The sequence below is a fragment of the Rhinolophus sinicus genome, linkage group LG10 (genome assembly GCF_036562045.2).
Source record: "Rhinolophus sinicus isolate RSC01 linkage group LG10, ASM3656204v1, whole genome shotgun sequence".
NCBI classification, from domain to species: Eukaryota; Metazoa; Chordata; class Mammalia; order Chiroptera; family Rhinolophidae; genus Rhinolophus; species Rhinolophus sinicus.
In genome coordinates, this window is record NC_133759.1 from 47,613,134 (window position 1) to 47,627,447 (window position 14,314).

The window sequence follows — 14,314 nt, forward strand, 5'->3', positions numbered from 1 at the left end:
CAGTTTCTGCTCTCTCCATGTCCCCCAGCCACTGGGAGTAAAGTCCCAACACTGTTGACAATACCCACTGGGCCCCCTTGGTCCAGGCAGATCCAAGTCCCGTTATTCCACCCACGCCCCAGCTTCCCAGACAGCCTCCGCCCCTGATCCTCCCACCCTGCACTGCAGGTCACTGACCCAACTGGTCAGCTGGCTCATATAAAGACAGCAAGTCAGGCCTGCGTGCTCAGTGATGGCGTCTGTTCAATGGCCCTGCATCATCTTGGCCCTGCTCTCCGGCTTGGTGGTCCCTGGCTTTCCAAGAAGTCCCTCCCGGCTGCTTGAGGTAAATCTGTCCCCTATTCACCATCCGGGTCGTCACACCAGCAGAGGTACCAGCCTGGGCGGTCCTCTACAGGGTGAGGGGGAGGGAGAGGGTTGGGCAGTAGTGAGCTGCAGGGGACAGGGCTGGGTGTTAGGAGAACTGGGCTCCAAAGCTGCCATCTAACCCTGAGCAAGGCTCTTAAATCTCCCTGCACCTCTGCTTCCCCACCTGTGAAATGGGTGATATATCAGGAAATGCTCACCTCACTGAAAACCTATGAAGGTCCACGTCTGAGTAAAGGGCAGAAGCCTCTAAGAAGGGCTGAGCTGAGCCCTGTGGGGTGCAGTGGTGGCGAGGTGTTCTGAGAGGAGGCCTCAGGGGCCTGGAGTGCAGGGTAAGGCAGAGTGAGTCGGGGTATGTGGGGCAGGGAGGGTACCCAGAGTTGCTCCCCTGGGTAGTCTGGAGACCTGCCCTCCAGACCTTAGTTTCCCCTTCCTACTCTGGCATGTGGCTCCGGGTGGGTCCTATGTCCAAAGGCCCCTCAAGGTGTGGGGGTCACCCTGGCCTCACTCTGGCCCCGACTAAGTGGCCTTTGCCTCAGCCTGACCTCTATGTTTGTCTTTGTTTTTGCAGAAACGGAGCCTCCCGGAAGGGGTGAGGACTTTCACCAGGGATGGGGCAGGGTGGGGTAGAGCAGGATGGAGACGGTTGCACAACCGCAGGTCCCTCACAGCTGGCAAACAGCTCACGGTCCCCTGCCCTGGCAGACTCCCATGCGACTCAAGATGCCCGGGAAAAAGTGCCCTAGAACCATGCCCCTCGGAACCTCACCAGATGCCACTCAGGACGACAGCCATTCCACCAGGCCTTCCTTCCACAAACACCAGGCACTTGCCAGTACCAAGCTGGGCTGGGGACACACGTGAATGGTCCCATCACACCCTCATGAAGCATCTTTATATATCCATATTTAAGCCAGACATCTCCCTAGAGCCTCCCTTGGTCCACCCCCACCCCATGGGAAAGAGGGTATCGAGGGCATGAAGGCCCGCCCCACACACCCCTTCGACACAGGAAATGAGTACCTATTTGGGAGACAGAATCGGGAAATTACCAAACGACACAACTGGGTAGAGTGCGTGAATGTGATCATTCTAAGTGGAGGTGTGAAAGGTGAGCAGGACAGGCCGCTGACCCTGGTGGGTCCTGGCTTGGCTGGAGCAGGTGGAGTGGAGGAGGTAGAGCCTGCCTGGAGGCTCTCAGAGCCATGGGAACACTACCCTGAGGGTGATGGGGAGTATGGGAAGGCTTTAGTGGGAGGGAGGCAGGGTCAGATTTGGGGTTTTACAAAATGTCACTGGCTACAGCTGCATGGAAAGATTACAGGGTTAAGGAGGCAGAGCAGGGTCCCCTCCCCCCCTTCCTCTGCTCCCTCCCGCCTCCCGCTCCTCTTGGCATAACATGAAGTTCCTTTTCATGGTTTAAAACTCCGCTCCCTAAATGACTTCTTGCTGCTGAGCAACGAGGTAGGCTGAGCTCAGGAACTTGTGGGCCCAGTGAACAGGGAGAAACAAAGGCCTGCATCAGACAAAGCCCCTACCCCCCAAGAAACCCCTGATCTCCTAGGGGAGAGAGGTGCTCAGAAAGGTCGGCACATGCCCGAAGGCAGAAGGACTGCCCAGGTGCCCACCATCAGAACCGTGGTGGGCGCCTGGATATGGGGATGGAGGACTCCACCCAGGCTTCCAACACGGGTGACTGGGACAGTGGAGGGGTCACTTACCAGGCAGGGGCTTTGGAATCTGGAAAGGGACCTTGGGAGGGGAATGGCCAGGTGGCAGACCTGGCTTCCCAGTGGCACAGCTGGCAGGTCAGCACTGTTATCTCCACTCCCACTTCTGCTTCCACAGGCTGATGACATTGAGATCCATAGCACCAAGATCAGCTGCAAGGTGACCTCCCGCTTTGCTCACAATGTCGTCACCACGAAGGCCATCAACCGGGCAAACACCGCCAAGGAGGTTTCCTTTGATGTAGAGCTTCCCAAGACAGCCTTCATCACCAACTTCACCTTGTGGGTGTCCTCATGGCTGCTGGCTCTGGGCTGGGTTGGGGGGCGGAGTCTGGCCCAGCTTGAGCCCCGCCCAACTTCCTTTCCCTGCAGGACCATCGACGGTGTTACCTACCCTGGGAATGTCAAGGAGAAGGAAGTCGCCAAGAAGCAATATGAAAAGGCTGTGTCCCAGGGCAAGACCGCTGGCTTGGTCAAGTGAGTATGGACCCCAGGCTTTGGGGAGAACATCTGGGCTTCAAAGGATGCGAAAACAATTATAGCAGCAATGGTTATTATTGTTGTTATTACTATGATTATTGCAAAATGTGCCTGTAATTCTCACTATATTCTCCCATTTTCAACTGAGGCTTAGAGTGGGACAGTGTCTTCCCCAAGGGGCTGGGACTCGAATCCAAGGCCTGGGACTTGAGGGGCTGTGCCGTCTGTGGGGGCAGACATTGTCTTGCACCCCCATTCAGGGCTTCCGGGAGGAAGCTGGAGAAATTCACAGTCTCGGTCAACGTAGCTGCGGGCAGCAGGGTCACCTTTGAGCTCACCTATGAGGAGCTGCTGAAGAGACACAAGGGCCAGTATGAGATGTACCTCAAGGTCCAGCCCAAGCAACTGGTGGAGCACTTTGAGGTAATGAAGCGCCCCTGCAGCTCCCGCTGAAACTGTGGACGAGGGTGTGAGCTGGGGGAAGGTCACTGGGGCAGAGCCCAGAGCAGGGGCCAGAACGCAGAAGTCCAGGCCCCACCACTCGGCTGAGGAAGCTTGGGAGAGTTACAGTGGTTCTGGCCACAGCACCTGGGCCAAGGGAAGGGGGCTGGGCTGGACTCACTGCCATCCTTAGGTGCTGGGCCCTTGGGACAACATGACAAAGCGTCTCTGGAGAGCTTATAACTGGTTATGTGGGTATTTTACCCACGTCAGAGCTGAAAGCCAAAGGAAACTCTTTGGTGGTGGAATTTGGACACCATTTATGGGAGAGATGTGGGGTCAGAGTACCACTGACAGCCCTTTTGGTCATTTTCTTGGTGAGAGACACCAGGTGTGGCCATCACAGAGCTGTCGCTGGACCATGGCTGCTGGCTCTGGACCCGGGAGGGGAGTTTGGCAAACTCTGGTCCCTGCACTGACCCATCTCCTTCCCTCGGCCTGTCCTGGATGCTGGCCTCTGCACCACTGAGTGACACCTCCTTACCTTTGGACATTTCAGATCGAGGCAGACATCTTTGAGCCCCAGGGCATCAGTACACTGGACGCTAAGGCCTCGTTCATCACCAATGACGTCCTGGGCAGTGCCCTCACCAAGTCTTTCTCGGGGAAAAAGGTGGTGTAGATGCCTCTCAGGCCTGGGGGGCAGGGGCAGGAACACAGACCCTAGCAGGACCACACTGAGCCCCAGGGCTTGGCTGATGCAAGTGTGTGTGTGTATGTGTATGAGGGGCAGGGGGATAAATCTGCAACCATCACTGCCTCCCTGGCCACCTGGGTCAGGAGTGAGGATGCTGAAGGCAGAGGGCTGCTTGCTGGTGATGACCCACCAGAGAAACTGGGGTGTCAACTGTACGGGAGGGACAGGGGAACCATTTAAAAAGCCGGGTCTCATTCTACCTAAGCAGGGCAGGTTACTTACTGTCCCTGCTTTACAGATAAGGAGATTGAGGCCAGAGGGACCATTTAGATCTACTGACTCTACACTGAGGAGCAGAAGATGAAAGGGAACTTCCTTCTTGGTGCTGGTGGTTGGCTCTAATCCCCAAAGCCCCCAGCTATTCCACGGTCTTGCTGGTTGTGGGCAGTGGATGCATAAATGTTTACATGGACAGCAAACCTCAGTTAATCAGGGCTTCCAGTGTGGTCCGGTCCGAGGAGCACACTCAGAGGGCTGCTGGCTTCTGCAGGGCCACGCCCCTGCCCTGGACCCTCTCCCACTTCCCTGCTCTGCTTCCTTCCCCAACCCCTCCTCTTGGCACCAACACATGCACTACCACCCAACATGAAGTTCCCTTTCATAGTGCAAAACTCCCCTCCCTGACTTCTCAGTGCTAAGTGCCAAGTAGGCTGAGCTACAGGACTTGTGGGGCCCACTGAACAGGGACAGAGAAAGGCTGAATCAGACAATGCCCTTGCCCTTCAGGGCACCCTGATCTCCCCGGGGAGAGAGGTATTCAGAAAGGCCCGTGTAAGCCAGATGGTGGCAGGACTGCCCAGGTGCCCACCTCCGGGCTCCTCCCTATGAGGGCAGCTCCTGGCTCACCACGACATCCCCTGGCCTGAGGTCTGCAACAGGCAGGCCCTGGCCAAGCTAAGCAAGTCCCTTAATCTCCCTCCCTCAGGGCCATGTGTCTTTCAAGCCCAGCTTGGATCAACAGCGTTCATGCCCTACCTGTTCAGACTCCCTCATCAACGGAGAGTTCACCATCACCTACGACGTGAACAGAGAGTCTCCAGCCAACGTGCAGGTACCTCCCAACTGGCTCCATCAGGCTGTGATTCCCAATCAAGGTGGAGTAAGGGCTGGTGTGGGAGGGGCTACAATTGCCCAGTGTTGTCACCCTAGAGCCTCAGCCCAAGGCCAAGTTTCCTGCAGAGCATGGGCATGGCAGGCAGCCCAGAGCCTGTGTGGCCTCCCCTGGAGGGTGGAAACAGACATCTTCTTGGGCTGCGAAGTCTGCTTCTATTTGTAAGAGTAACCAACGTGAGGTTGCTAAAAGGATACGGGCCTCCAGTCTCTCTTGCCCCTTTCCAGGTCGTCAATGGCTACTTTGTGCACTTCTTTGCACCTCAAGGCCTTCCCGTGGTGCCTAAGAACATAGTCTTCGTGATTGACGTCAGCGGCTCCATGCAGGGTCGGAAAATGGAGCAGGTACTCTCCTCCTCTGTGCAAGTCGGGGTGACGGATGCGAGGGGGAGAGAGATTTTTTTTTTTTAAGTGGACAGAGCTGATACTTCCAGGGAAAGAGGAGGGTGGGGAAAGGATTTTAAAAATGGCACAAAGCATCTGCCACCTTTTTTTGCAGACAGCATAGGCCCCACCACCCACAGGGCTGGGAAGACACAGGGCTGTCTGCTGCTCCCTCTCCCAGCTTCTTGACTGTTTGTCTTTCTCTTTCCCAGACAAAGGATGCCCTCCTCAAAATCTTGGATGATGTGAAAGAGGATGACTTCCTGAATTTCATCCTGTTCAGTGGAGATGTGACCACTTGGAAAGAGAATTTAGTTCAAGCGACACCTGAGAACATCCAGGAGGCCAGAGTGTTTGTGAGGAATATTCAAGTTCAAGGAAGTAAGAACAGAGGGGAGAGCAGGGGCTCCCACTGTTCCCTCTGTGCCTGTGCAGCCTGTTTCCCTCTTCCTTGGGGCACAGACTGCTGGCCCAGGCCCTGCAGACCCTGCCTGGGGTAGAGGCGGGAGTTGGGGTATGGGGGTCCTTAGGCTTGATATCAGGGTGTTTTCTCTGTGGTTTAGGAAAACCCAGTTTCTGTTTCCAAGCCATGATCCTAGTGCCCCACAAATCCCACCAAGATCAGGCAACAGAGAACCCATATCGCTGGCTGTTTCTTATGAAAAATCACAAATGATGTCTTTACTGCCGTTCTCCTCCCAGTGAGGTGCTGGGTGTGCATCTGACTGTTTTCCAAATTGCTTTTACAGTCACCATGTGCTCCTATCCTTCCGGCAACCCTGAGAGTTCAGTCTTTGTATCCCCTTTTGAAAGACTGAATCGTTCATTCTTCACTCACTAGTCAGTATTGAGCAAGTCCCACTGCGTCCCGGGGCACATGAGCAGGGCCTGCTGTCCCAACCTCCTTCATCCCGGCCCCTGCCGGCCCCCTCCCACGGTGCTGTCTGTCTGTGTGCCAGTGACCAACATCAACGACGGGCTGCTGAGAGGCATCAGCATGCTGAACAAAGCCCGGGAGGAGCACAGAGTCCCGGAGAGGAGCACCTCCATCGTCATCATGCTGACCGACGGGGATGCCAACGTTGGTGAGGCGGCGCCCGTGCTGACGCAGCGCCGGAGTGCCCGGCTGCCGCTCCGGGCTCTGTAGCCTGTTTGCTGCAAGACCTTGGGCAGCTCTCCCCAGGGACCCCACAGCCTGTGAGCCCCAGGGGCAGGGCCCTGCCTCCCCCTGCCAGGGCTCCCCACCCTCTGCCACCACAAGGGCTCGTGGCCATGAGCTCTGCTCGTGCAGGAGTCAAATCTCTTCAGACAGAGCTGCTCCAGACAGGTGTCAGGGCTGTGGCTAGAGTGTGACCACCGCTTTCTCCTGCAGGTGAAAGCAGCCCCCCCAAAATCCAGGAGAATGTACGGAACGCCATTGGGGGCAAGTTCCCCTTATATAACCTGGGCTTTGGGAACAACCTGAATTATAACTTCCTGGAAAGCATGGCCCTGGAGAATCATGGGTTTGCCCGGCGCATTTATGAGGATTCTGATGCCAACTTGCAGTTGCAGGTATGCCTTGTCTTGCATGCCTCCAGGGATGACGAGCTCACTCCTTCCTCAGGAAGCTGTTCCATCGTGTGACAATTTCACTTATTAGAAAGAATTTATTTTCCTCTAAGGTTGAAATCTACATCTGGTTAGTTCTTTCCCATCACTAACGGTTCTGATTTTGTCCTCAGACTACACAGAACACACCTGCTTCCTTCATAGGATTGCCAGATCAAATAAAGGACATCGGTTAAATAGGAATTTCTGATTAAAAAAACTAGTAATTTTTTACTATAAGAATGACCTAAATATTGCATAGGACACTGAATTAGTTTGCTAGGGCTGCCATAACAAAGTGCTACGAACTGAGTGGCTTAAACAACAGACATTGACTGTCCCCCAGTTCTGGAGGCTCGAAGTCCAAGATCAAGGTGCTGACTGGCGTGGTTCCTTCTGAGGGTTGTGAAGGAAGCCTCTTTCAGGCCTCTCTCCTTTGCTTGTAGATGGCCGTCTTCTCCCCGTTTCCTCACATCATCTTCCCTGTGTGTCTGTCTCTGGGTCCAAATTTCCCCTTTTCATAAGGACACCAGTCATATTGGATTGGGGCCCACCCCAATGACCTCACTTTAATTTGGTGACCTCTGTAAAGACCCTACCCCCAAATTTGGTCATACCTTGAGGTACTGAGGGTAAGGAATTTCACCTAAGTATTTTAGGGTACACAATTCATCCCATAACAGACGTACTTATAATAAAAATGAACTTCTTGTTTACCTGACATTCTAATTTAGCGACATGTCCTGTCTTTTCATTTGCTAAATCAGGCAACCCCACTCTTCCCATCACAGGTGTGTGTTCTAATGTGTTTCCACCTCTGCCGTGGACCTCCTGTGCCTTCATTCCCGGCTGTTCCCCCCCATATCTCCTTTTCTAGTCAGACTTCCCTTCTCTCCTTCTTCCTTTCATTCAAACAAACATTGCTTGAGAACTCTCTATGTGCCAAGATTCTGTCCTTACCTCTTTTATTCTTCCGAGTCTCTGCCTAGGGGGACAGGGAGGGCTCCCACATACTGAAGGGCACAGACAGGCAGGGACGTGTAGCAGTGGAGACCAGGACCCAGGCCTGGCCCAGCCTGCGGGACTCATCAACCTTTGGAAGTGTCAGTGGGAGCGCACCCACTCTGTCCTCTCCATGCCCACCTGCCCTGGTGGCCTGAGATGACCAGGGCACTCATTTGGACTCCAGGGCTTCTATGAGGAGGTGGCCAACCCGCTGCTGACAGGTGTGGAGGTGGAATACCCCGAGAATGCCATCTTGGACCTCACCCAGAACGCTTACAAGCACTTCTATGATGGCTCTGAGATCGTGGTGGCCGGGCGTCTGGTGGATGAGGACATGAACAACTTTAAGGCAGATGTGAAGGGTCATGGGGTAAGCGGGCCAGCGTCTGGATGTATGCGGGCGTGTGGGGTAGGCACCGACGGGGCTCTGGCCACCTGGCGGATGGTCCAGCAGTGCAGCCCTGAACCGGGCCCACGGGCTCCAGGCCTGCAGCCCTCAAGCCTCGCATATTCTCCTACCCCTGCCCAGGCCGTCAACGACCTGACCTTCACAGAGGAGGTGGACATGAAGGAGATGGAAAAGGCCCTGAAGGAGCAGGACTACATTTTTGGGAACTACATCGAGCGGCTCTGGGCCTATCTCACCATTGAGCAGCTGCTGGAGAAACGGTGACCCTGGCCCACCCCTCACACAGCTGGGTCCCATCCCAGGCTCCTGGCACTGCCCCAAAACCTCCCTGTGCTGGCTCTGCTCTGGGGGTTGCCCAAGAGGAGCAAGTCTAGGCCACACCCCGGGAAGTGCACCCACGCACACCCCCAGCTGCCCTGCCCAGTTTTCCACCAAGCCCTTCCGAATGTTTTTCCAGGGGCGGAGCCCAGTCTGACATTTGGGGGCAGTGATGATGAGGCTGAACACAACTGAAGGCTGGTCATACCTCAGCCCCACAGGGCAGAGGCTGGGCCCATTTGAGAGGACCACATCAGCCTTCTTTTAGATGGAATTAGCCCCTGCTGCAGGGTCTGGCATGTGCTGGGTACTCGTCATGAGTGATTGTTGTAGTAGCCATTTGAAGCCCCTTATATTTTATACATAGAGAAACTGAGGCTCCCTCAGAGAGGAAGCACATCCAATCCATCTGTCCCAGGGAGCCGGTGAACCAGTTTTTTCTGAGTGCTAATGGGCTCCCGCCTGGGGAAAGGGGACCTGAACTGCCTCTGGGGCTCTGGGCCTGGTGCTGGGAGTCAGAGCAGCAAAGTAGGCAGGGAGCTGTTCTCCAGGCTGACCTCCTGCCCTGCCGCTCCTCACAGCAAGAACGCCCAGGGTGACGAGAAGGAGAACCTCACAGCCCAGGCCCTAGACTTGTCCCTCAAGTACCACTTTGTTACTCCTCTGACCTCCATGGTGGTGACCAAGCCTGAGGACAATAAGAACCAGATGGCCATTGCTGACAAACCTGGGGAAGGTGGGCACAGAGAGTGGAGGCCTTCCTCCAACACCTGGGCCTCGGGCACCCAGAAGAGGGGTGGGCCACGCTGGGGATACTCAAACCTATGAAAGAGAAGCAAGTCCAGGGAAATTGGCCAGGCACTGGGGAGGGCATTATGGAGGGAGTAAAGCTGCCTGCATATACAGTGGGGTGTGGGGTGCATAGGATCCTCTGAGTCTCTAAAGGGATATGAATATAGGGGCCCTCTGCCCAGGGTCATTTCCAACAAAGGAACATAGACTGCAACATGGAAAGAGTAAGCACTTCCAGCCTTTAAGTTAGGCCTGGAGCATTCTCCTAGGGACTTTGACAGGAAAAAGACCTGAGAGCTGGAGGCTGGGACCCTGAGTATCCCTGCAACTGGGCTTGGGGTGGGGTTTGGGGGTTGGCATTGGGAGGCATGGGAGGCAAAGAGCTGGTCCAGACCAGGCCTCTGGCCTCCAGGAGCTCCTGGTTCCAGGGGTATCCAGTGGGAGTATAGCTGGCTGCTAGGAGGCCATTAGCCTAGGGCTGGCTGGACAGGCAGCAAGCTGGTCACATCAGTCCTGCCACCAGCAGTCTGTGGCTTCTAACACATTTTCCCTCTTCCTCCCTCACAGGGCCTGCGGAAACAGGTGAGCTTCAGTCAGCAGCTGGGAGGGTGTCCCAGGAAGGCGTCAAGAGAGAAACAGGGTCACCTTGACAATTGCACTGGGGATGCCCAGACTAGGAAGGGCCCCGCAGGACACCTGGGCTCAGGTTTCGGCTCTGCTGTCAACTCATGAGCAACCCTGGGCCAAGCCGTGCCCCTCTCTGAGCCTCATGGTCCTTGTTGCTTGGATGGGGGTGGCTTCCCCTGCCCAAGGAGGGAAAACCAATATGAGAATATTCTGTGACTTGCAAAATGAGCAGTTTCCCATATCAGACACTTACCCTCGAGGGAGTGCTCTTAAGTTCCCATTTTACTGTGAGAAGACAGCCACAGAGGTTATGTATTTGCTTCAGGGCTCAGTCAGCAGGTGGCCAAGCCAGGATTTCGGCCCAGGCAGCCTGTTTCCAGTGCCTGAGCAGGAATTCACAGCACTCTATACTATTAGGCTGGTGCAAAAGTAATTGCAGTTCAAAAAGTTAAAAATAACTGCAATAACCACAATTACTTTTGCACCAACTTAATACCACCAGCCCTAGAAAGAAGTTCCCTGGGCATGCCCCCATCTCTACAGCCTAAACCCAAGGGTCACTTTCCTACCCTCTGTCAGGGTTGGGGTTTCACTGGGAACCAGTAGCCCCAAGACAGGCAGAAGGCATGGGGTTGGGGCAGAGGGAACCCTAGACCCCTCTCATGACTGCCCTTTGGCTTCTTTTTTCAGTGATCCCCTCCATGGCTTACCTGAGTGAGTATATGCTACTGCCGCTGCCCCCGGCCCACTGGCCAGATCACGGCCCTGTGCGGTTCCCCACTGGAGTCTCTTCTGAATCGGCTCTCTGGGACAGGCGGATGGTTGGATCCTGAGGAGATAGGGGGCGTACGTTGAGAACATTAAGGAGCAGGAAGGGGAGGAACAAGAACCAAACTCTAAACAGGCCTGCTTGTTTAGCTGTTTAGCTCAGCCCTCTCTCCCTTTGCGTCCACAGACAGCTACCAGGCTCCTGCAAACCCCTACTACTATGGTGAGTTCCCCGGCTGCTCCCAGGGCGAGGCTCAGGGCCCAGGGCCTCCTACCTCTCTAGGAGGAGCCTATCCCCCAGGGGCCAGGAGGCGAGGGGAGGCTCCTGGAACAACGAGAGGTTCTGGGAGCCAGCCCCTTCTCTGATGTGCCCTCAGTGGACGGAGACCCCCACTTCATCATCCAAGTCGCGGAGAAAGATGACGCCATCTGCTTCAACATTGACGAGGAACCAGGCACAGTGCTGCGCCTCATTCAGGACCCTGTTACAGGTGGGGGCCATGAGCTCTTCCTGCGAAGGCCTGGAGCCCCCAGGGAAGGCCCACGGACCAGGCCCTCACTCAGCCTGACCATAACACACCCATCTTCATATGCAGATTACATCCTAGAGGGGGCTGTCTGGAACCATGGGCTCACCACGTCCCCCAAGGGCCAGTGTGTTGGTGCAATGGTTAGAGTTAAGGGTGGCCTGGCCCTGAGGGCAGATCACAGCCTATATCTGGGGAATAGTTTTTCTCTACTATAGTATTTACAACACTCCCTGGCCCAGGTAAGGGGAAGACCTACAATGTGGGCCCTTAGCCACCAGGGTGTCTAGGAACAAGTAGGGTTAGCTCTGAATTTCTGGTCTCTACTGGGGGCCCCAGTCTGCTACTTCTCAGCACGTCTGGCTAAGGGGGCAGGCACATCCTTACAGGCCAACTGGATGCAGAAGGTCTAGCTGGTCTCTCACTGCTCCGTGCCTCTGGCAGGCTTCACAGTCAATGGGCAGATCATCGGTGACAAGACAGGAAGCCCTAACTCCGAGACCAGAAAGACTTACTTTGGCAAACTGGGCATTGCCAACACTCAGATGGACTTCCGGATTGAGGTAACGCCGGAGAAGATTACTCTGTGGAATGGGGCTGCAAAGAGCACTTTCAGCTGGCTGGACACAGTCAAGGTCACGCAGGATGGGTAAGGACCTTCTACTGGATCTCTGAGGAGTGCTACAGTCTGGGGATCTAAGGAGGGCTGAGCAATTTGGAAAAATCTCAGGACAGAAGATCCATACAGTTCACAGGAGAAACTGGTGGCCTTGGCGTTCAGCCCCTGCCTTCCCAGGGAAGGTGACCATGGTGGACCCCACCTAACCTCTGGTGCCCCTGTCAGAAGCAGAATTGGTAGCTGGACAGTTCATAGGGCTGCCCTTGAAGGAAAGACTGCGTGGACGAAAGCATTAGTGGGACCTGGCAATCTGATCATAAAAATAATCCTATTTGTATCTTCTCAAAGTACTCAGCTTCTCCTATGTCTTTAGATGGCTCAGAGCCTGGTAGGCAGGGCATAAGTTTTACTCACACTGAGGCTCAGAGAGGAAATTCACACAGGAAGCCAGTGGCTGAGCTGGGGCTCGATCCCAGGCCTCCAGATTCCCAGGACAGCCCCCTTTCCTGCTTACAGAGGAGCAAGGATCCACTCAGGGAGGGCATAGTCAGCACGCACGAGGTGTCTTTTCTCCGTCACTCCTGAGACCGTCTCTGGAGTCTGTGTGCTCTCAGGTGCCATGCACAAGCAAGGCCCTGCCAAGCTGCCCTTGATTCAGGTGCCACTGGGCTCCTTGCTGCCTTCTTCTCTCCTAGGCTGTCCGTGATGATCAACAGGAGGAAGAACATGGTGGTCACCTTTGGAGACGGGATTACTTTTGTGGTTGTCCTGCACCAGGTGTGGAAGAAACACCCCGTCCACCAGGACTTCCTGGGCTTCTATGTGGTGGACAGTCACCGGATGTCAGCACAGACACATGGGCTGCTGGGTACGGAATGTTCAAGCTTTAGGCTGTTTTCATGGCAGAAGGGGAAATCCATGTGAAAGGCCGTCCTAGTCACCGCGGACCCAGCACACAGTACCCCATTCAGCCTTTGCCTTAACCCTGGAAGGCCAGTGGCTCTGTCATCTAGGGTGATGGCAGGGTCTGACAGTGAATATTTTTATTCCCAGGACAATTCTTCCACCCCTTTGACTTTCAAGTGTCTGACATCCACCCAGGATCCGACCCCACAAAGCCACAAGCCACAATGGTGGTGAAGAACCATCGGCTGACAGTCACCAGGTGAGGGGACTCCTCTGATGGCCCCATCCTGCCCAGTAACAAGCCAGGAGGAAAGAACTCTCTCCCATGCACATCGGCCCAGCAGGCTCTTGTCTTTTGTGGGGACCCTCATTTCCCTCTGTTATTTTGGCCCCCTCTAGACCCTTCCTAATCAGGTAAAGGCCAAACTTGGCTCTCTAGAAGGAGTAATTATGCAATTTCATTCTTGACCAAAGAGTTCTGGACTCCTAGAATTGGCAACTTCACACCCTCTTTCAACCTTGGGTCCATGAGCACAGCAGCCATCTTGCCTATCCTGTCTATCACAGCATCTCTCTCCTTTCTCCAGGGGCTCCCAGAAAGACTACAGGAAGGATGTCAGCATCGGCACAAAAGTGGCCTGCTGGTTCGTCCACAATAATGGCCAAGGGCTGATTGACGGTGTCCACAGTGACTACATCGTCCCTGACCTGTTCTGAGTAGACATACCAGCTCCTGCTGAGATGGCTGGTTCAGCTCACCTGACACCTGGAACGGGGGCACAGAGCGGGACCTAAGGGAGGGCTGCGATAATAAAGGCCAAGGTGGAAGCCAGACCGCCGCCAGCCTCTGCATGCCTCTCTGAGCCCCTGCTCCAGGGCACACTAGCTGGGACCCCAGGTAGCTCAAAGGAGGGACTGGATGCAAGGGAGGCAACTTCCTGAAATGCAACTGAAAGACAGGGTTGTTTGGGGTGGCACTTTGGGGAGTCAAATGTATGATAATGAGGGAAGGAAAAAAATCAAGAATTGACTCTGGAGCAAAGAGGCTCTGAGAAGTTGGGAAGGGCTGAGTGTATTTCAGAGTCCAAGAGGGTCATGAGAAGAGTCAGTGGTCCTGGCTCAAGAGCTCCTACCAGGACCTTCAGGCCTGAAGATCCCTCTATGACTCAGAAGCAGAGGGTGCTCCAGGGCAGACACAGCCTGCAGCTAATTGTGGATGTCACTCATCCCTCCATCCCTCCAATCATCCGGTCATCCACCCACCCGCCCACTATCCACCCATCCATCCACCAACCATTCATCCATTCAGCAGATAAACCTAACATTCTGGGCCAGGATATGGGGCACACAGCTTAAACTACGTCCTGTTTTCATGGGTGTCTCAAGTTTACCTTCAGCTGGGCTGGAGATCCCGGGGATCCTCCAATCACACCCCATGGTGACCACCTGCTCCACCCTAAGTCCTCGGGGTGGGTCCGACAGGTT

The 14,314-nt window shown here is 55.0% G+C and overlaps 1 protein-coding gene across 2 annotated transcripts; it reads left to right on the forward strand.

Annotated features, from left to right (window-relative positions):
* The first annotated feature begins 188 nt into the window (after nucleotides 1–188).
* ITIH3 (inter-alpha-trypsin inhibitor heavy chain 3) lies at nucleotides 189–13,663 on the forward strand. 2 transcript variants are annotated; one of them, XM_019724293.2, is made up of 22 exons: nucleotides 189–325; nucleotides 938–958; nucleotides 2,215–2,378; nucleotides 2,469–2,573; nucleotides 2,837–2,999; nucleotides 3,577–3,690; nucleotides 4,700–4,825; nucleotides 5,113–5,229; nucleotides 5,481–5,649; nucleotides 6,228–6,353; nucleotides 6,641–6,822; nucleotides 8,048–8,233; nucleotides 8,393–8,532; nucleotides 9,172–9,326; nucleotides 9,950–9,964; nucleotides 10,700–10,723; nucleotides 10,965–11,000; nucleotides 11,155–11,268; nucleotides 11,749–11,953; nucleotides 12,619–12,791; nucleotides 12,977–13,088; nucleotides 13,417–13,663. In XM_019724293.2, exons 1-22 carry the CDS (start codon nucleotides 233–235, stop codon nucleotides 13,544–13,546), a joined length of 2,670 nt encoding a protein of 889 aa, XP_019579852.2. In that variant the 5' UTR covers nucleotides 189–232; the 3' UTR covers nucleotides 13,547–13,663. The 2 variants fall into 2 exon arrangements, with proteins under 2 accessions (XP_019579852.2, XP_019579853.2); XM_019724294.2 differs by lacking the exon at nucleotides 938–958 and having other exon boundaries at nucleotides 218–325.
* Nucleotides 13,664–14,314: the final 651 nt, after the last annotated feature.

Bases quoted from the DNA above. Each gene is read 5' to 3' on its own strand.
- ITIH3 (XM_019724293.2), top strand. From the start codon at position 233: ATGGCGTCTGTTCAATGGCCCTGCATCATCTTGGCCCTGCTCTCCGGC. The intron at 2,574-2,836 runs GTGAGTATGGAC...ACCCCCATTCAG, and splicing joins AAGACCGCTGGCTTGGTCAA to GGCTTCCGGGAGGAAGCTGG. The intron at 6,354-6,640 runs GTGAGGCGGCGC...TTTCTCCTGCAG, and splicing joins CGACGGGGATGCCAACGTTG to GTGAAAGCAGCCCCCCCAAA.